Source organism: Suncus etruscus, chromosome 6 (genome assembly GCF_024139225.1).
Source record: "Suncus etruscus isolate mSunEtr1 chromosome 6, mSunEtr1.pri.cur, whole genome shotgun sequence".
Taxonomy (NCBI): Eukaryota; Metazoa; Chordata; class Mammalia; order Eulipotyphla; family Soricidae; genus Suncus; species Suncus etruscus.
Window position 1 is genome coordinate 93,925,395 of NC_064853.1, and position 21,189 is coordinate 93,946,583.

At 45.6% G+C, this 21,189-nt stretch overlaps 1 protein-coding gene across 2 annotated transcripts in view; it reads left to right on the top strand.

Moving 5' to 3' along the window:
* The window catches only part of YEATS2 (YEATS domain containing 2), a 94,909-nt gene extending 74,559 nt beyond the window's left edge, over positions 1-20,350 (top strand). For both annotated transcript variants that reach the window (XM_049775816.1, XM_049775817.1), the window contains exons 21-30: positions 3,647-3,775; positions 4,655-4,753; positions 8,744-8,846; positions 10,829-10,902; positions 11,725-11,804; positions 13,329-13,530; positions 15,382-15,608; positions 16,675-16,749; positions 17,683-17,756; positions 19,824-20,350. In XM_049775816.1, coding sequence (XP_049631773.1) covers positions 3,647-3,775; positions 4,655-4,753; positions 8,744-8,846; positions 10,829-10,902; positions 11,725-11,804; positions 13,329-13,530; positions 15,382-15,608; positions 16,675-16,749; positions 17,683-17,756; positions 19,824-19,932 — 1,172 coding nt within the window. In that variant the 3' untranslated portion in view covers positions 19,933-20,350. The remainder of the gene's footprint in view (positions 1-3,646; positions 3,776-4,654; positions 4,754-8,743; positions 8,847-10,828; positions 10,903-11,724; positions 11,805-13,328; positions 13,531-15,381; positions 15,609-16,674; positions 16,750-17,682; positions 17,757-19,823) is intronic.
* The last annotated feature ends 839 nt before the right edge of the window (positions 20,351-21,189 follow it).

Consider the following 21,189-nt stretch of genomic DNA (forward strand, 5'->3'; position numbering starts at 1 on the left):
GGGCATAGCCTGTTTGAGGGACTGAGTTCAAATCTTGGTACTGCATAAAATAAAGGGGGAAAAAAACAGTTATGTCCTAATGACCATCAAATATTTGGGTTTTTTTGTTTGTTGTTGTTGTTGTTATGTTTTGTAGGGGGGTTGTTTTGTTTTACTTTATAAACAATTTAGAATAGGTCGTCACTGTGACTAAAGTACTCAGAGATGAAGTCAGACCAATGGGGCACAGATCCCAGTGGACCTCTTTAGGACACTGTGTGGTCTTTACCTTTTGTTCCAAAGGAAAGTATTGAAGGAGTAACATGGTCAGCCTTAACCTTTAGACAGGATCCTTGGCTGCAGTGTTTAGAGTTAAATAGGGGCACAAAGTGGAAAAAGCACGAAGAAGTAAGCACTAAGGGCTGGAGAGAGATAGTACCGTGGTTTGAGTGCTTGTGTTGCAAGTGCCAAGGTTCAGTATCTGGCATTCCAAGTGACCGCTTGAGCACTGCCAAGAGTAATTCCTGAGCTCAGAGTTATGAACAATCTCTTAAGCATCACTGGATGTAGCCCAGAAACCGAAACTAAACAAAGAAAAGTAAACATTAAGAAAATTTGATGACATATCTTGAGAACATTTGACTAAGAGTTCCAAGAAGAAAACAGACAATAGAGGGAAGGAGATAATCCAAGAAATAAAAACAGAGGCCGGAGACATAGCATGGAGGTAAGGTGTTTGCCTTACACACAGAAGGATGATGGTTCGAATCCTGGCATCCCATATGATCCCTCAAGCCTGCCAGGAGTGATTTCTGAGCGTAGAACCAGGAGTAACCCATGAGTGCTGCCAGGTGTGACCCCTTCACCCCCCAAAAAAACCCACCAAAAATAAAGAAATAAAACCAAAATTTGTTTGAAAATTGAAGCGCTTGAGCTTCCGATGAAAGCCACACTGCCAGCTCATTTACAGAAAAGTGGCTCACCTGAAGCCTTTGTCCATGGAATAAGAACATCAGGGACAGGATCTTAAAAATCGTCGGGGTGGGGAGGGGAAAACAGCTCGGAAATTACATTTTCGGGCCAGAGAGATAGCACGTGGTCAACCCAGGACAGACCTGGGTTCAAATCCCAGCATCCCAATGGCCCCCCGAACCTGCCAGGAAAGATTTCTGAATGCAGAGCAAAGAGTAACCCCTGAGTGCTGCCAGGTGTGGCCTAAAAACAAAAAGGAAAACTACATTAGCATCAGGTTTCTTTTTTTTTTTTTTTTTTTTTTTTGGTTTTTGGGCCACACCTGGCGGTGCTCAGGGGCTACTCCTGGCTGTCTGCTCAGAATAGCTCCTGGCAGGCACGGGGGACCATATGGGACACCGGGATTCGAACCAACCACCTTTGGTCCTGAATCGGCTGCTTGCAAGGCAAACACCGCTGTGCTATCTCTCCGGGCCCAGCATCAAGTTTCTTAGCAGCAGTGCTGAGTACTACTTTTCTTTTAACTTTTTTGGGCCACACCCATTTGACGCTCAGGGGTTACTCCTGGCTATGCGCTCAGAAGTCGCTCCTGGCTTGGGGGACCATATGGGACTCCGGGGGATCGAACCGCGGTCCGTCCTAGGCTAGCGCAGGCAAGGCAGGCACCTTACCTCTAGCGCCACCGCCCGGCCCCCTGAGTACTACTTTTCAGAACCTAGGAGAAAATAACTTGATTCTAAAATTCTGTGTCAGCCACATTATTACTGAGTGTGACTTTTCAGATAACTTTGGCTTTCCTGTCCCAGGATATTACAGTACACACTTTTCCAGAGTTAAAGAGATGTAAACCAAGAAAGGAAGAGAAGAGAATATCACTGAGCAGGACAGCAGGGGGATTTCTCAGAGTCACAGAATTGTGTTCTTGGGGAAAGCTTTGCAGCAGACCTAGGAAACAACTGTCTCCAAGTTGGAGCAAATCAGAGAGCTTAAAAAAGGGCGTCTCTTTAAAAAAAAGAAAGAGAGAGAGAGAGAGAGAGAGAGAGAGAGAGAGAGAACTATCAGTTATTTAGGAGATTTGAATAGGTAGAAAATTGTATTGGAGGCAATTTAGATATTTTTGAAGGACATTGAAAGAAAACCAGTGAAATGAAAATGAAGTTATTAACTAGAGCAGAATGAGAGATGGAATTATAGAATCTATTATCTATTCAGTCAAATGGCAATATAGGAATATAGGGAAGATAGGATTTAAGTATCTAAAAGAGCTCACCCATCTACCCTGGACCTGAGCCATAGGACAACAATTAGGCCACTTGTCCTGCATGCAGACAATGTAGTTCAATCCCAGCATCCCATACGGGCCCTTTAGCACCACCAAGAGTGATTTCTGAGTACAAAGCCTGGAGTAACTCCTGAGTATTGCCAGTGTGGTCCAAAGAGCAAACAAAAAAATGTTTACCTGTCTTAATCTTTCATTTTATTATTTTTGTTTTGTTTTGGTTTGGTTTTGAGCCACACCCGTTTGATGCTCAGGGGTTACTCCTGGCTAAGCATTCAGAAATTGCCCCTGGCTTGGGGGAACCATATGGGACGCCGGGGGATTGAACCACAGTCCTTCTTTGGGTAGCGCTTGCAAGGCAGATACCTTACCTCTAGCGCCACCTCACCAGCCCCTAATCTTTCATTTTAAATTGAATGTTTCATAAACAAGGTCTACCTTACATGCATTTTTAAAAAGTAAAACTAGGATCAGAAAGATACTACTGAACAGGTTATTGTCTTGCATGCTACCTACTCAAGTGCAATCCCTGGCACCCCATATGGTCTGCCAAGGACTTCCAGCAGTGATGCGAATGAAGAGAGAGCCAGGAGTAAGCCCTGAACACTGCTGGGTGTAACCCCAAAACTAAAATAAATAAATAAAACCATGAAATGAATTACAGATAGTCAGGAAGAGTTGAAAGTGCCTGCCATGGGGCTGGAATGATAAAACAGCAGGTAAGGCATTTGCCTTGCATGGACTGAACCTGGGTCCGATCTCTGGATCCCACACGGTCCCCTGAGCACCACCAGGAGTGATTGCTGAATGCAGAATCGGGAATAAGCCCTGAGTATCATTGGGCCTAAACCCCCCTTTAAAAGAACAAAGAATGAGAAAATATCTAAAAAAGTGCCTCTCAGACTTGTAAGTAGGAGACAAATTAGAAGAGAGAAGTGGACACTTATAACTGGATCATTATTGAAAAATTGTATGAGTTTTGTAATTCAGTGTCAAAAAATAATTTTTTTCTTTTTTTTTTAAGTGCCTGCAGGGTAAACTAAATGTGAAAGAGGTGACTCAAGGAATGGCTGTTTTCACCTTAAAGGCCCTTTTCTTTTCAGTTTAAATATATATGTAACTTTTTTTTGTTGTTTTTTTCAGCCACACCCAATGACACTCGGGTTACTCCTGGCTATGTGTTCAGAAATCACTCCTGGCTTGGGGGACCATATGGGACACCGGGGATGGAAATTTGGTCTGTCCTAGGCTAGCACCGGCAAGGCAGATGCCTTACCGCTTCGGGCCACTGCTCCAGGCCCTATATGTAACATTTGATAGAAAATAAAATCTCAAAGTTAATTTTATTTGGGGCCAAAGAAGAACTTTAAAGCTGAATTTGACTTTCAGCTTTGCCTTATTTTCTGTGTATTTCAGGGTTGTTGAAGATTCACTCCAGTCAGTCCAACCCCCAGCAGGCCGTCCTGACCATCCCCAGCCAGCTTAGGCCACTCAATGTCAATACATCTGGAGGTGTGCAGACAATCCTGATGCCTGTGAATAAAGGTAAGGCCTTTATTCACCCTCCTACCTTCAAACCTGGACTTGTCTCCTGGTCTGACTGGGAGGTGGTTGTGGGGGGGGGGGGGATGGGACGGGACCCGTGACCCTGACAGATGGCACTTTGAACTCTAGAGTGCCAACCTCAAACTGGAAGTAAAGCCAAGGCAATCCATTGGCTCCTACATAGGTGCTCATTTCTAAAATTGAGTAGATGGGGGTGGGGAAGTAATGTTGGTAAGAATTGAGGTTTGTGGTATCGGAGAGATAGCATGGAGGTAGTGCGTTTACCTTACATGCACAAGAACAATGGTTCGGATCCCAGCATCCCATATGGTCTCCTGAGTCTGCCAGGGGCGATTTCTGAGCATAGACCAGGAGTAGCCCCTGAGTGCTGCCGGGTGTGACCCCCTCCCCCCCCCCCCAAAAAAAGAATTGAGGTTTGCTGGGTGTCTGTTTTCTTTTTTTTTTTTTTTTTTTTTTTTTGGTTTTTGGGCCACACCCGGTAACGCTCAGGGGTTACTCCTGGCTATGCACTCAGAAGTCGCTCCTGGCTTGGGGGACCATATGGGACGCCGGGGGATCGAACCGCGGTCCGTCTCCTAGGCTAGCGCAGGTAAGGCAGGCACCTTACCTCCAGCGCCACCGCCCGGCCCCTGGGTGTCTGTTTTCTAAGCTCTGTGGTCTGTGGTTGCCTCCATTTCCACAGTTGAAAGATAATAGCGAACAGCCCATCTTGTTAAATCACTGCATGAAAAGGAACCAGCAACATCACCAATGATATTGAAGTGTTTTTGTGCTGTTAGCTTAATAGGGGGCTAATGCTAAACATCATTATCTCAAATAATTTCTAAGTTACATCCTTCCCATTTTTTTGCCCGTTAGTGGTACAGTCATTTACTACCAACAAATCACCTACCATTCTGCCTGTCACAGCCCCAACTCCAGTTGTCCCCAGCTCTGTTCCAGCAGCTGTTGCAAAAGGTATGTATTTTCTTAACAGTATTTTTTCCAATTTCTATGCATTCTATTACTACAACTTTTGATGCCTTGAATTCACAGCATTTGAATCACTTTGAAAATATTTGTAAGATAGATTTGATATTGAGGGAGAAATACAAGTTTTTAAGACACTGTTTCTGGGGGCTAGAATGAATGATAATAAAGCAGGTAGAAAACTTGCCTGTAGAATTACATTAATTATGGAGTGCTGGATGGAGGTGGATGATTGTGAGATGGATGGAGGGTGAGGCCTTTCTCCTCCAGCTTGGACCATGCGTCTGCAATCCCTCCAGCTGGTGGGTCTTAGGATGGCAGTGAGGAAACACTCACAGCAATCAGGTTTCAGGAGACATCAGCTTTTTTCAGGCCCTGGCCAACATGTGTGATCTATTATTACCTTTCAAGCCAAATCCATTATCAGCCCTGCATTCAACCTTGTCTCTCCTGCCAGCACCCTCTGCTTCTCTCTTCCTCTGTCTCTCTCAATTTATCCTCCAAATCCCCTTCCTGCCCCTAAGGCAATCCTCTTGATACCTCCCAAAGACCCCTCCCAGAAATGGGCAGGTCTTACTATCAGGTAAGATTATGTAGAAGATGGGGGTGCCTTATATGCAGCCAATTTGGAGTCAATCCCCACCCCTACCAGATGGTCTCTGGATCCTGCCAGATATGATTTCTGAGTTCAGAGCCAGGAGTAGCCCCTTAGCATCATTGGGCCCTAAAACAAAAAGCTGGTAAAAGAATTGAAGTTAGTCTGGCTTAGCATTTTTAAAAATTCTATTGTGGTGGCATGCAGAAAAATTAAGCATATTGTTCTATATATTTCTGAATATGTAAACCCTTGTGACCAAATTCCACAAAATAAACAAATTCAGTGAACTAAGCATGACAGGACATGAATGCTGCTGTGTCTGTTTTCAGTCACATACTGCTGAAATTCATGTCATTGCTCAGTAGTGTCTTACATTGTAGGACTGTGTAACACTTTATCCTCTCTTCAGTTGGTAGTCAACCGCTATTCCAGGGGATATTGTGTGCATGTCATTGGGATCGTATTTTCATTTCTCTGGTAGAATAACTTTTTCACAGAGAGACAGGAAGAAGTAAAATGCCTGTCCCAGATATAGGTGGGGGGTCAGTGAATGGGAGAGATACCGGGGACATTGGTGGTGGGAAAAGTGCACTGGTGAAGGATGATATACATTCTTTTCTGAAACTTGAGTCTGAACGATTTTGTAACCATTGTGCTTAAATAAGGAAATAATTAATCAAAAATAAAAATACATTTGTTTAAAAAAAAACCCAACTTGAAATGCTGCTTATAGAGCATTATAATGCCAAGGACCACTCAAAGGGGTGAAATTCATGCTTTGCATGATGGGGCCTTGGATTCTATCCTTAGTGCTACATAGTTCCCTGAGACTACCAACAGCAGTTCTGCAGCACCCTGCCTGAAGTAGCCTCTGGGTAACCCCCAGATCAAACAGTAAAAAAATTAAATATTGTAAATATACTTGTCCTGCAAAACTGGATTATCAGAACTTGGGCCGGGGGCCTTTCCTTCTGTTCCTTGAAATCTTTTTTTTTTTTTGGTTTTTGGTTTTTGGTTTTTGGGCCACACCCGGCGGTGCTCAGGGGTTACTCCTGGCTGTCTGCTCAGAAATTGCTCCTGGCAGGCACGAGGGACCATATGGGACACCGGGATTCGAACCAACCACCTTTGGTCCTGGATCGGCTGCTCGCAAGGCAAACGCCACTGTGCTATCTCTCCGGGCCCTGTTCCTTGAAATCTTGAGCTCACTAGGGATTGGCTGAGTATCAGTGAACATGTACGTGTGCACTTAGATCTTGTCTTACATGAACCATAATAGGCTGGAACACTTGCTTTGCACACAGGACCCCTGAGTTTGATCCATAGCTTTAAACCTATAATAGTTCCCAAGCACCACTGTGTGGCCCAAAAAGAGAATGAAAGGAAAAACTATCCAGAAAAGAACAATATAATAAATTGTATTTTATTGGGGCCAGAGAAATAGCACAGTGGTATGGCATTTGTCCTGCATGCGGCTGACCCGGGATGGACCTGAATTCAATCCCTGGCATCACATATGGTCCCCAAGCCTGCCAGGAGTAATTTCTGAGCAAAGTAACCCCTGAACGCCTCCGGGTATGGCCAAAAACCAAATAAATAAATAAATAAATAAATAAATAATCAATTATCAGAGGGACAAAATGAAAAGTGAAGGTCAAGCCAGAAACTCAGATACCTGACAAAAGAGTCTTGTACAGAGCAGATACCACCTCCTAAAAAATGTGTGAGAGCACTGAAGCAATAGTACAGTGGCTAAGGCACTTGCCTAGCACGTGGCTGATTGGGGTTCAAATTCTTGCATCCCATATAGTCCCAAACATCACTAGGAGCCAGGAGTAATACCCTGAGCACCAACACATGTGACCAACAAAAATCAAAACGATCACCCACACACACAGAAGATAAACTTATTTTTAAAAAGCAGCATTCAAAAGACTTAACACTTATGTGCCTTGTTAGCATAGTAGGTTGCACACCAGTCTCATAGAAAGACTGATGCTTTTTTAAAGAACGAAACCTGTGAGCAGCATCTCAGAGGATATCTGAGTCAGTCACAAAAGGAATGACAATTTGTTGACACTCATCTGTCATCCCAGAAGTGTAGACTAGAGCCATTGGAAATGCTCTTCTGTTACTAGAGTGAAAAGGACTTGCAATGCAAGGTGTGAACTATCAGATTCTGTTGGTTGGATTTTTGCTATTTGGACACATATTTGGCAGGGCTCCGGGACTCCTCCTACTCCTAGATTGGTGATCCCTTCTGGCAGTGTAGATTCAAACCCAGGCCTTCCACTTGTAAATCCTGTATTCCAGCTCTAGCACATTTTTCTAGTTGAAAAGAGATTGGCACCAGACACGGCACAATCCAACTCACACAGTTCAAAGAGGACAAAAGTTGGTTGTCTATGGCAGAAAGGAACTGCTTGAAACAAAGGAGCAAGGTTGATAATTACAAATACTCTTTATCCTGAGTAGTGTGTGGGCCCATCATTGTAAACATAAAGCTTATCAAACTGTACACTGAAAACTTGGGAAGTTGGGCCCAAGAGATAATATTGGGCCCAAGAGATAATACAGAGGGTAAGGTTGGCTTGCATGCAGCCTGGGTCATTCCCTGTATCACATATGGTACCTCAAACACCCCACAGTAAGGATCCCTAAGCACAAAGCCAGAAGTAAAGTAAGCTCTAAGCACAGCTATGTGTGACACCACACAAAATTCCCCAACCTTCCCACCTCCCACAAAAGGGGAAACTTAACACATTTATAAAAAGGAGAGTTATACTTTTTATTATGTGTTGACTGATGCCATATCAAAAACTGTTGAAAAATACTTGAATAGAGAAAGGATACTAAGAAAGACCCATAACATTTTTCTTTTCTGTTTTGTTTTGTTTTGGTTTTGGTTTTTGGTTTTTGGCTTTGGGGTCCCACCCAGCAGCACTTAGGTTACTCCTGGCTCTGTGCCCAGAAGTTGCTCCTGGCAGGCTGGGGGGGTGGGGGGGAGGCATATGGGATGCCGGGATTCAAACCACCATCCTTCTGCATGCAAGGCAAACTCCCAACCTCCTTGCCATTTCTCTGGCCCCCATAACATTTTTCTGATGCTGATATATGAGGTAGGCTAAGAGGGCAGAAGTTGAAAGCAGCAAAATGATACAAGCATGGTATTTGGGCATGTTCTTTGATCAAAGGAGGCTACAGAAGGAGTTAAACATGTGTCATAGTGATAGTTCAGCCAGGAAGGCGCTTGCCTTGCATGAGGCCAACGAGGACAGTTTCCTCACTGAGTCCCTTTGGAAGAGATTTTGCACCTACCTGCTCATTGCCTTCACCTGTGACTTCCCCCAATGACTCTCACTGTTGCTCTTGCTTTGTAGTGAAGACAGAACCAGAAACACCAGGGCCAAGCTGCCTTTCTCCAGAGGGACAGACAGCAGTGAAAACAGAAGAGAGCTCAGAGCTGGGAAACTATGTCATCAAGTAATTCCTTTAGTATTTTTGAAGGGATTGTTGCTTTGCGTATTCTCAGGATGGTTGTCTTTTTCAAACTAATGATGTAACTCAGTGGTTGAGTGCTTGCTTGCCTTGCAAGTGTGAGGCCCTAAGTTTGATCACTCACTCACACACTCTCACACACACACACACACACACATACACACACACACACACACACACACACAGACTTAGACTATTCTCTCTCATACATACACACTTATGAGTGAGCATGAGTGTGTGTGTCTGTGTCTGTGTGTCTAGAGTTCAGTGTCTTGATAAGTGGACCGTACTGCCTGTGTTCTAGTTTACTATTATGTATTTTGTTATGCACTTACCATCCTGGATCCTGTAGTAAGCTTCTCATGGAAAGTTCTCTGGACACTTTTTGTAGGGTGGGCTTTTGGGGCCACAACCCTTAGTGCTCAGGGCTATACTCTTAGCTCTTCACTCATGGATCATTTCTGGCATTGTTCAGGGGACCATATGAGGTTCTGGGGATCAAACCCTGGGTCAATCATGTGCAAGGCGATGCCCAGCCATGCACTATTTCTCTAGCCCCTCTCTGGACTCTTTGAAAATGAAGGTTGCCCTCTTCATTAAATATGAACTAAAGTTTACTTTGCTAAAAGGATAGAAACTTCTTGTGGGATCATTACTCACATGCCTATACATTTTGTGTGTGAGTAACTACACACTTGTCTAATCTCCCACAGCTGTCTTTTTATGAACCATATACATAGCTTCTTCCAAAAATATTTCCTGAGACTTACTGGTTTTTAAGCTGGGAGGCCATCTTAGGCTGTTCAGGACAATAGAAATTTAAACACTTTCACATTCTGAGTGACAGTATGGGCTGTGAGAACCCTCAGGCAGATATCTTCGTGATAACATGTTTCTATTTAAATACTCATCAAAAAAAAAGTATTGCTACCAATTCAAAAATACAGATTTCCCCCACATTCCCAACTCTAGCATTGTCGTGTCTGTTGTGTTAAATAAATAACGATGGGGCTGGATGGTGAAGGATGCCATCCAGCCCATGTGGCTCTGCAACCTCCATGCAGCCGGCGAGTTCCAGGCCCAGGTGAAATTACTCACTCACACGCAGCCATCAGGAAGAATCATCTTTATTCATGCCCTTGCCACCACAGGTGTGTGGCCTATGTCAACCTTTTAAGCACAGCTATATTTTGCTAGCCCTGCATCTTATCTCCTGTTAGCCATCTTCCCTTTGGGCTCCATGCGGCCCAAAGATCCAAAAGCCAGGAAGCCAAGCCGGGCCAAGAGAGAAACGGCAAAAGGGCCCGAATCCCCTGGCTCAGAGGTTTATCTATCCTTTTCCAGACCCCTCCCAGAAATGGGAGGTCTTGCAGGTAGTTACACCTATTATCCGGTTCCCAAAACTCCTCCCAGATATGGGTGGGTCTTGGGGTACACCACAGTGTCAATGGCTCTACCCAAACACAACAATGGGCAAAAATCCAAAATGTGCTATTCATATAGTTAGATGTTAATGGATTTTTTGTTTATTTAGTCAGACATCTTGTTTTTGGGTTTGGTTGGTTGGTTGGTTGGTTGGTTTACTTTGGGTACCTGTTGAGGGTTTTACTCCTGGCGATACTTTGAGACCATATGGGTTGCTAAGGCCTGAACCCAGATAGGCCACATACGAAACAAATGCCCAGCCCATTTATTATTGGTCCAGCCCCTCACATTTTCTTTTTAACGTAAATTGCTACTTGCCTACAAATAAGGTTTTCTGTGGGGATAAATCCATGCCAGTATTCTTATTTCCTTGGAAGTGGTGACTCTACACATACCTAGAACATGTGCATTTTCATCTATTCTGCATGAAGAATTTAGCCGTTTCTTGTAGATTTTGCAGAGTAGTGTTCACATTACATGTGTTGTGTGTAGGAATTAGAAATACTACATGTATTTGTCTTCATTGATTTTTCTCTCCTCAGGATAGACCATTTAGAGACTATTCAACAACTCTTAACTGCAGTAGTAAAGAAGATTCCATTAATCACTGCAAGAGGTAAGACATTTGTGCTAAATAATATGATTGAAGGAGGTACTGGGAGGGTCATACTTAGTGGTGCTCAGGGTTAGTCCCCACTCATGCCCAAAATCCAGTGGGTGCTTAAGGAACTTAAATGCCAGGAATCAAACCCAGGCCTCCTGCCTGCAAAGCATTGCACTCAACCTACTGAGCTTTCTCTCCGGCAAGGCTTGTCTTTTACAAAGCTGTGAGCTACTTGAGATACTGATACAGCTAAATCTAGTTGGCGATGGTAAATTAATCCTGCTGTGATATTTGGGTTGGCCATTTAAATTATTGCTGAGGCTCATTTGTAATAAGCTTTTAGAATTTATAATAGTTTGGTGAACAGGTTTTTTTTTTCTTTTTTACTCTTTCCACCACATTTGAGGTACTGTTCTCTTGACTTCTCGTGGAATACCATTCCTACTTACATTTTTTTTTTTCCATTTATTTGGTTTTGAGGCCACATCTGGCATTGCAAGCCCCGGCTCTGTTCTCAGTGATCTCTCCTGGTAGTATAATCAGGACCATTTGGGGTGCCGGGATTGAACGTGGGTCAGCTGCATGGCCAGGCCAGTGACCGACCTGCCCACTGTGCTTTCTCTACTCTTTAATTCTGTTGATTTTAATAACTGTCTGTAGTTTGCCTCTTCTGAGGAGAACCCTTTCTGCCTTGTGTCAAATTTGCACTTGCCTGGTAAGGAGCAGGTATGCAACAGAGGCAGAGAGACACTTTTTGGTCATGTCTCCAAGCAAATAAGAATCAATTGAGATTTAATGGTTGCATTCAGAGTGTGCTGGCTGTGTGCTTTGTAGGTGAAGATGCCAGCTGTTTTTCTGCAAGGTCTGTGGAGCAGTATTATGGCTGGAACATTGGGAAAAGGAGAGCTGCTGAGGTAACCCCGCATCTGCCCACGCGACACACAGGTCCCCTCCAAGATGGGGGTCTGGGAGAGGGGACACCACGTGCACCCCAGCCACCTCCACAGCTGCTCCTCAGAGTAGGGAGAAAATGCGCAGCCTGCTGAGAAGTAGATTGTGGTGGAATTTTTTTCTCCTTTAAAATTGTGGCTTATCTGCAATCTCAAACCAAGATCTGTCACCTTGAAATCTTTTAAACCCATTTTCCACTTTCTTATTTGTAAACTGGAAATAAGCATTGTTACTTTTTGACTCTATGAAGTGATATATGTAAAATTACTGAGCAGAAAACTAGCATTTTACAAATAGAAAATATTAGAAAATATTGTCATTATTAAACAAAAAGCTTAAGTAGAAAACTTATGGTTTGATCACATATTTAAGTCAATATTTTTTCCTCTGTAAAATGAATCTTATGAAAAGGAAGTATTTTTCCATTGTTTTAATAAATTTGGAAGAGTTTTCCATTGTTTTAATAAAAGTTTACCTTAAAGCCACCCTCCTCCCCCTTGTGGCTCTTCTAGAATTATAGCTAGCTTTTTGTGTGTGTATATTTGGTTTTGGTTTGTTTTTTTTTAGTTTTGGTTTCTTTTGTTATGTTGGGGGGCCACACTTGGCAGTGCTCAGGAATCACTTTTGGAGGAGCCCAGGGATGCCAGGAACCAAACCCAGGTTGGCCACATGTAAGGCAAGTGCCTTACTCACTGTGTTATCTCTTCAGCCCCCAAACTAGCCTTCATAAAGGGCCTACATTTTTTTTTCTGCCTTGATTTTTTAAAATGAATTTAGTATATTAAAACTCAATTTGTGCTGTTTCAAAAGCAAGATACACTCAGTCAAGTTCAGGTTCCTGGTTGATGATAATTATTTTACAACTGACTTGTACATAAGTTTTTGATTTGCTCTTTGTTCTTTGGTTTGGGAGCCACGCCTGCTGGTACTCAGGCTTTGTGTACAGATTTCACTCTTGGCAGGGCTCAGAAGACTGACTAGCTGGGGTGCCAGGGATTGAACTTGAGTCAGTGTGTGCAAGGCAAGTACCTTACCCAGTAATACCATCTGTCACTTTTTAAAAAAGTGATTCTGGGATTTATACTTTTTCTATATGAATGCCTAAACTAGATGGTTTGCTTTAGGGTAAATTAAAATCAAAACCCTGGAACCTGATAAAAAAAAAAAAAAACAAAGCAATCAAGTATATATTGAGTTATTTTTATGTGACCATGACTAGTCAGATTGGGGTCATCAGAAATATTTTGCACTAAGAGAAAGTTTTGGTTTGATCTAATTTTGAGGTGTCTGAGAGGAAGGGGAGTCGAAGGTTCGGGGTTGAGACTACCTGAAACACCCACTAGGCAACACATCTAGGCAGTTACACTTGATTTTACAGGCATTAAGGGGAAATTCTTTTATTTTCATCATTGATTTGTTTGTACAGATCTACTTAGTTGAAAAATTTAATGAAATTCCTTTTTATCCTTCCCCCCCCCCCCCCAAAGTGGCAAAGAGCAATGACAATGAGAAAAGTCTTACAAGAAATTTTGGAGAAGAATCCAAGATTCCACCACCTGAGTCCCCTGAAGACCAAGCACATCGCACACTGGTGTCGCTGCCATGGCTACACCCCACCTGATCCCGAGAGTCTGCGGAACGAAGGTGACTCCATCGAGGACGTGCTGACGAGGATCGACAGTGAGCCCGGTGAGCACATGAGATGTACACACCCCAAGCCCACCTTCCTGCTGAGGTGCTGATATGAAGGGACTCAAGGACTCAGGAGAGTTAACACCAAGTCTACACTCACTTATGGCCTTGTGCCCCTTCTGGTCCATCCCCTACTAGCCCCACACCCTACAGAACAGAAGTCAGTGTGAGTGTGGTGTCCCAGAAACCTCCTAGCATCATTTCTTCTTTAAGACGTTCCTGATCCTTCCTTACTCTACATTGATGTGACTTGTCCTGACCTGTGACTTCAGGTCCCCTCATAGATGATTTTGCCCCCTCACCTTCAAAATGGTACAGCATTTGAGCTGGAGTGATAGCACAGCAGATTGGGCATATGCCTTGTGTGCTGCTGACTCTGGTTTGGTTCCTAGCATCCCATATGCTCTCCAAGCACCATTCCTGAATCAGAGTCAGGAAAACAAACAAACAAACAAACAAACAGAAAAAGCCAGTGCAGTAGTAGTAGTAGAGTGGGTAAGGCGTTTGCCTTATACATGGCTGACCCAAGGTTTTGTTTTGTTTTGTTTTGGGGCCACACCCGGTGACACTCGGGGCTTACTGCTGGCTGTGCACTCAGAAATCTTTCCTGGCTAGGGAAACCATATGGGATGATGGTGGATTGAACCGCAGTCCTTCCTAGGCTAGTGTGGGCAAGGCCAACGCCTTACCGATTGCACCACCGCTCAGGCCCCAACTGACCCAAGTTCTACCCCTTGCACCCATATGGTCACCAGGAGTAATTTCTGAGTTCAGAGCCAAGAGTAACCCCTGAGCATTTCTGGGTATGACCCTAAAACAACAAAAAAGTATCATTTAAAAAAAATAGTATCATTTATGATGATAAGTTATGTTTAGGCTGTTTTATGGGTAGAACAAGGGCATATGACATGTCTGGTATTCACAGTAGACGATTAAAAAGGGTTAGAGAGAGCCCAGCAGCTAGAGTGCATGCTTTGCATGCTGAAGACCAAGGGTTGATCCCTCACAGATCCATTTCTCCTGATCCCTGCTGGGATGGCACACAAAAATAAGTTTAAAAAGCCTTAGTTACCTGTGAGAACAGGTTACTCCTGTTCCCCCAAGCTGAAGAAACCCAAATCTCTGAACACAGGATATCCTTTAGGATCTAGCAAGCATTCCAGTGTCTCAGCATGTGCTGCCAGACCAGGGACTTAGTTGCTTCCTTCATCTAGATCCCCCAGGGACTAGACATCATCATGATGACTCCATAGCTCACTGGCAGCAGGTGTGAAGCAGAGAACCCCACAGAAATAAGCCTTTTATTGTTTTTTTGTACAGCAGATAGATGAGTTTGTGAGCCCCAGCCAGGAACCAGCTGCTTTGCCCCCAGCCTCATATATACCTGCTCTGGACCTTACTGAGCCAGTAAGCCAAAGCCATTCACCCAAAACTTCCCACAGCCTCTGCTGACTTCAAGTGATAACTTGAAGATTTGAGCAGATTTGTGTATTAAAACTTGAGTTCACCTTGTGCACTAACATGCAGATACTGTAGTGACAGCATGGTTAATTTTTCTCTCTTCATTTGGCACTGAATTTTCTAGATCTTTGGATACCTGAAAAACCATTTTGGTTGAATATTTAGCATTTTGGAGCTGGAGGCCTGGATTACAATAGTATTCACATTCTTTTGTCTTAGGTGCCATCTTTACATACTGCCCTGAGTGGCTTCTGCCTCAGTCACTGTGATTGTGACACCAGGTGCAGAGCTTGTTGGGGCAGCTCCCTAGACAATGTCCCCTTCCTGTCTGGGTCCCAAGGAGGCAGAAGGGCCATGATATCAGCAGCCTCCTTCCCTCTCATTTAGAGTGCCCGTCATCCCTCTCCTCGGCCGACAGCCTCTGCCGGAAGCTCGAGGACCTGCAGCAGTTTCAGAAAAGAGAGCCTGAAACAGAGGAGGAGGTAGACATCGTCAACCTTTCAGAGCCGTTGAAAATGAACATTAAAAAAGAGCAGGAGGAGAAACAAGAAGAAGTGAAGTTCTACCTGCCCCCAACTCCAGGGTCCGAATTTATTGGGGATGTCACACAGAAGGTAGGGGGCTATGTGTGATCAATCTCTAGCTTTTTCTAGAGAAATCCATGTATGCTTGAGCCCTGCCTAGTAGGCATGGGGCTTCTTCTCTGGGGCCCCTTTCACACCATGGCCCTACGTAGACAAGGAAAATCACTACAGGTATAAGAATTGTTTGTTGGGTGGCCAAAGAGAGAGAATCAGCAGGTAGGGTGTCTGCCTTGAACTCAGTGAACCAGAGCCCCAATCCCCAGAATCCCGTATGGTCCCCAAGCACCATCAGGAGTGATTCTTGATGCAGAGGCAGGAATAACCTCTGAGTATTGCTAGGTATGGCCCCAAAACAAAAATGTTCATTGGGCATGTGGTAGAAGCAGACACAGAGAGATCCAGGCGGCCCTTGGCTTTGGTTTCCCATTTTTTCTCTTTTGCCTCCATAGAGAGCCAGAGTAGAGTGAGTTTGCCTTGCATACAGCCAACCTGGGTTTGGTCTCTGGCATCCCATATGGTCCCTGAAACCCACCGGGAGTGATCCCTGAGTGTGGAGTCAGTAGTTAAACCCTGAGCACCACCGGGATCAAAAAGAAAAAGCCCCCTCATCAGGCCTGGCATCCTGGTTCCAAAGGCAGCTCTTCCTGCCTGCAAAACCACCCCTCAGGGCCCTACCTGAGCTACTCACCCCAAGGAACCCATAGCTGTTTAGGTTCCAAGTGCATGGTGGAGTTTGTTTTCTTTAGCGGGTGGAGATTGGGGGTGGGGCAGAAGGGCATGGTGCCAGGAATATTTTGACAAACTGCAAATCAGGCTAGTGAGAGTCCAAGCAGAGGCTCTCAGGTACTCACTCCTGTGGCAAGAGGTCACGGAGAATCCTGACCGTGTGTTTCTGGGAAGGAGATTTGGGAGTAAGAGTTTCGCAGGTACCTTCAGATGTTCCCAGAGTCAGAGGGTAAACCTGCCTGTCCCATGTATTCTGTCCAGCACATTGGGGGAGGCCCATTCTTCCACCTATGTATGTCTTTAGGCAGCCGAGGAGCAAGCTGATAATCACAGAGAGATGAGAGTGAGGGGTTTTCTTCTGCTTTTTCAGATTGGGATCACCCTGCAGCCTGTGGCGCTTCATAGGAACGTGTATGCGTCTGTGGTCGAGGACATGATTTTAAAGGTGGGTGCCTGGGGCTAGAGCCATCGTACAGCAGGGAGAGCACTCGCCTTGCACACAGCAGATGGGATTTGATCCCATTCATTCCTTAATGGTCCCCAAGCCCACTAGGAGTATGCTCTGAGCCCTATTGGCTATGGCACAGAAACCAAAATCAGTAAATGTGGTTACACACTGGCGGGGCGGGGAGGTGGGGGGGCAGGTCTGAATAAGAGGGGCCATCTGGATCCCAACTCTTTAACTCTTCAGGTAAGAGCTGAGCACTAAAACGATGGGCTTGAGCTTAATTTTTCTTTCTGTGAGTCTATAGGGGGTGGGCAGATAGGGGTTTGTTTTTTGGGGGGCAGAGGACATTTGGGACCTCACACAGCTATTCTTAGGGTCTTCTTCTGACTCTGCTTAAGGCATCTGTCCTAGTGTGCCAGGGATCTCATGGGGGTTAAGCCCATGCAAGGCAAAATGTTGACTGCCCTAATACTATCTCAGGCCACTTTCCAAATAAGTGGAATCATGTTTCCTCTCCATGTTTAAAGTCTCCACAAGAACTTTTGCGCTGATGTCTCTGGAGTGTCATTTTCAGTATCAGTCGCAAAACTTTTTCAGTAGTCTTAAGGTGAGAGTTGTGTCAGCAAGTAGGGGGATTTCTCCACTTGCAGTAGCAGCTGTCCCTGGCCAAGGGACTCGTCCTTTGCTGGTCACACGTGATCCTTTAAGGCCTTTCCTTAGAAGTACCGACCAGTGAACAGTTCCCATTTGTGAGTTCCCAGACTCCCAGCCTTCCTGATTGTTATCGGGATTTGCTATTAGGGTCTTTATCCTCTCCCTCAAACTTTGAGTTCTCTGATTAAGCCCAGTTGTTCCCAGAGGTCGGGCAACAGGAGGTTAGAGCAGCCCTTCTCACTGTTGTAAGATGACAGCATCTTCTGTCTGTTGCAGGCCACAGAGCAGCTGGTGAGTGACATCCTGAGACAGGCGTTAGCAGTCGGGTACCAGACAGCGTCCCACAGCAGGTACCTCCTCCCTCAGGGTGGGCATGTTGGGTCTGTCTCTTCCGTCTCGTTGCCCAGCAAGACTTAATTGTGTTGAAGTGTTTTGTGGTTGGATGGTTTTTGTTTTTGTTGTTCTTTTTATGGGCCACATGTGGCAGTGCTCAAGGACTTCTCCTAGGACTGTGCTCAGAGATACCATAAGGTGCTGGGGAATCAAATCTTGGCCTCCTGCATGCTGTGAATCTTTCCAGTAGGAGACAGAGCTGTTGATGTTTGAGGCATGGACAGCACCAGACCAAAGACTTTTCTGAGTCACTTTCAAAGAAGTTTTTTTTTTTTTTTTTTCAAAGAAGTTTTTGTTGTGAAAACTCTGCTTTGCCCAGGCGCCTACCACCGCTGCTGACACTCTGCCCTACCAGCTCTTTGTGGTGTCTGATGACCGGGGTGGCCGTGATGTGCCAGACGTCGGGGGCAGACCAGGTGTTGCATCTCATAGCTCACTCTTTTCACACTGTTGGACTCTCCCAGGCTAGAGCTTCCTTTTTTTTTTTTTTTTTTTTAAGAAACTGGGTCGTTCTTTTTTGGGGGGTGGGGGGTGTTTACTTGGCTTCTTCACCACATCCACAGTGTAGCCTTGATCTCACTGACTCAGCTTCTCCATTCCTCCCGGCTGTCTGTCCACTGACCAGTGATCAGGACTCTGGATTTTCCTCTCTTCTGAAACCCTTAAGGCCTTTATTCCACAGCCAGGCTTTTCTTCCAGAGGAAACAAATATTATTTGTCCTAATGTGTCTCATTAGAGGCATTTATAACTGGAGTGCCTATGAACACTGCCAGAGAACACTGCCTTGGGCAGAAGGTCCTGGAGAAGAGAAGGTAGGCAAAGTGCCCCTGATGGGTCTGAAGCTGAATATCCACACCAGCTGGGCCTGTCTCCTACATTTACAGGAGACAGAAATAGGCCCCAAGTTCTGTGGTGCTCCGATTCACCAAGTGTAATATTTCTGCATGGTGGTTGGTTGGTGCGTTGTGGGGGTTTTTTGTTTTGTTTTGTTTTGTTTTGTTTTTTGGGGGGGGGGCCACACCCGGTAACGCTCAGGGGTTACTCCTGGCTATGCGCTCAGAAGTCGCTCCTGGCTTGGGGGACCATATGGGACGCCGGGGGATCGAACCTCGGTCCGTCCAAGGCTAGCGCAGGCAAGGCAGGCACCTTACCTCTAGCGCCACCGCCCGGCCCCTTGTTTTGTTTTTTTGTTTTGGTTGTTTTTTGCTTGTTGCTGCTGTTCTATTGTCCGTCCCTTATCATGACTGGGAGCTATCCCTGACACAGCCCCAAACAAATGGATAGTGATTTGCCATCCACTTTACTTCCTTTTTTTCTCAGTCCTCAGAATCTCTTTTCCTGTCATTCAACTAACTTTTTTTTTTTTTTGGTTTTTGGTTTTTGGGCCACACCCGGCAGTGCTCAGTGGTTACTCCTGGCTATCTGCTCAGAAATAGCTCCTGGCAGGCACAGGGGACCATATGGGATGTCGGGATTTGAACCAACTACCTTAGGTCCTGGGTTGGCTGCTTACAAGGCAAACGCCGCTGTGCTATATCTCCGGCCCCTCAACTAACTTTTTTTTTGTTGTTTTTGTTTTTGTTTTTGGGCCACACTCGGCAGTGCTCAGGGGTTACTCCTGGCTCTCTGCTCAGAAATAGCTCCTGGCAGGCACGGGGGACCATATGGGACACCAGGATTCGCACCAACCACCTTTGGTCCTGGATCGGTTGCTTGCAAGGCAAACGCCGCTGTGCTATCTCTCCGGGCCCTCAACCAACTTTTTGACTCCTATTTTGGGTCTGTGATTAGGAGGTCAGCTCTGAGACCTGAGATAGACTAACTGGTTGGGGGTAGGTCATTTCTTGGAGCTGGAAGGAATTGCTGTAGATGAGAAAGAGTGCAGTCAGCTGCTTTCTGTTCCCAGAGCAGCCCTGGGGAAGCAGGACACTCTTCCTCCCATAAAGGGAGGAAGATAACATTATATTCAAACATCACTGGAATGAGAGAAAAGTCTGATGACACCCTTTATATTTTGGACCAGGATTCCCAAAGAAATTACAGTGAGTAACATTCACCAGGCCATCTGCAACATTCCTTTTCTGGACTTCCTCACAAACAAGCACATGGGTATACTGAATGAGGATCAATGAGAGGCGGGACAACAACCCTGGAGAAGCAGGACAGAAGCTGTCCCAGTAGAGGCTTTGGTCTGTGGTGCCACTTCTGTTTTGGGGCAGAGCAAGTCCCACCGAACATCATGGCTACTGAACCATTTCCTCCACCTCACTCAGCGTGACACCAGTGTTCAGTCCCAGGTCAGACCCCACTGGGACAGAAGCTTGTGTTTCTTTGTGCTCAGCTGGGCTGGACAGAATGCGTTTTAGGTGCTCCACACCACTTCCTGGGTCCTCCAGGGAGCACCTTGCGTGTGAATCTCCAGGAGGTAGAAAATGAGCCTGGCAGGCTAGAGACAGGACCCACTCTGTGGGCTGGAATGATCCAAAGGTGACCTAGAACCTCTGAAGAGCGATTGGATATGAGCACTCAGCCAGTGGCCAGTGTGAGGGGCTCCCAGCCTATGGAGGCTCCTGGCCACCCAGAATTCATTTTCAGCGGAGCCCAGGAGCATTCCTAACTCCCATCTTGGCAGAGCCCCGCACAGGCCAGGAAGAGGCCTTTCCATGACCTGGTGAGAAGCTTTCACCAGGTTTCATCAGTGCTAGCTGATGCCTGTCCTCGGTGACCCTGCTGGGCAGCGGCTTAGGGGAGCCCCTGCTCAGTCTACTGCATGGCCCATGGGAGCAGTTTCTGGTGCAGGTGGCGCTGTGGGGGACCTCATCCTTTCGGTGGATTTAGCGTTCTGTTTTTGTGCCACCATTTTTCCCCCAAGAAGAAAAGTGTTTCTAAAGAAGCACATAATTATGAGTGCCTTAAAGGTGAGAAAGGACTGCCTGCAGCCGAGAGCCAGCGGCTGATGCGTGGCCAAACCGGGGCCACCAGTGAGAGAGGAGGACACACAAGGAAGGTCTGCCAAACCCTGCAGGATGGCCACTTTCAGGACAGACGCCGTCCTTTCTCACACTATCCAGGAGGTGGAAGGGAAGAGAATAATCTGAGAGCAGTTTCTCAGAGCAACAGAATTCCTGATTTCATGCAGCCTTTGAGTCGCAGTGGGCCAGGGTGTCTGAGAGATCCACTGCCCTTCCCCTTCCCACTGTGGACAGCTGATGCGGGGAATGGGGGTACCAGGTAAGGCGAGGAGCAGCAGGCAGTGGCTGAGTCCTTCCACAGGGGACCCTGAAGCTTAACTGAAGGAAGATTTGGTCCACGTGAGATCAGATTCATTACAGGTATGAACACTTGAAGAAATCTTTTTGCAAAAGAAATCTTACATGACTTAACCATCC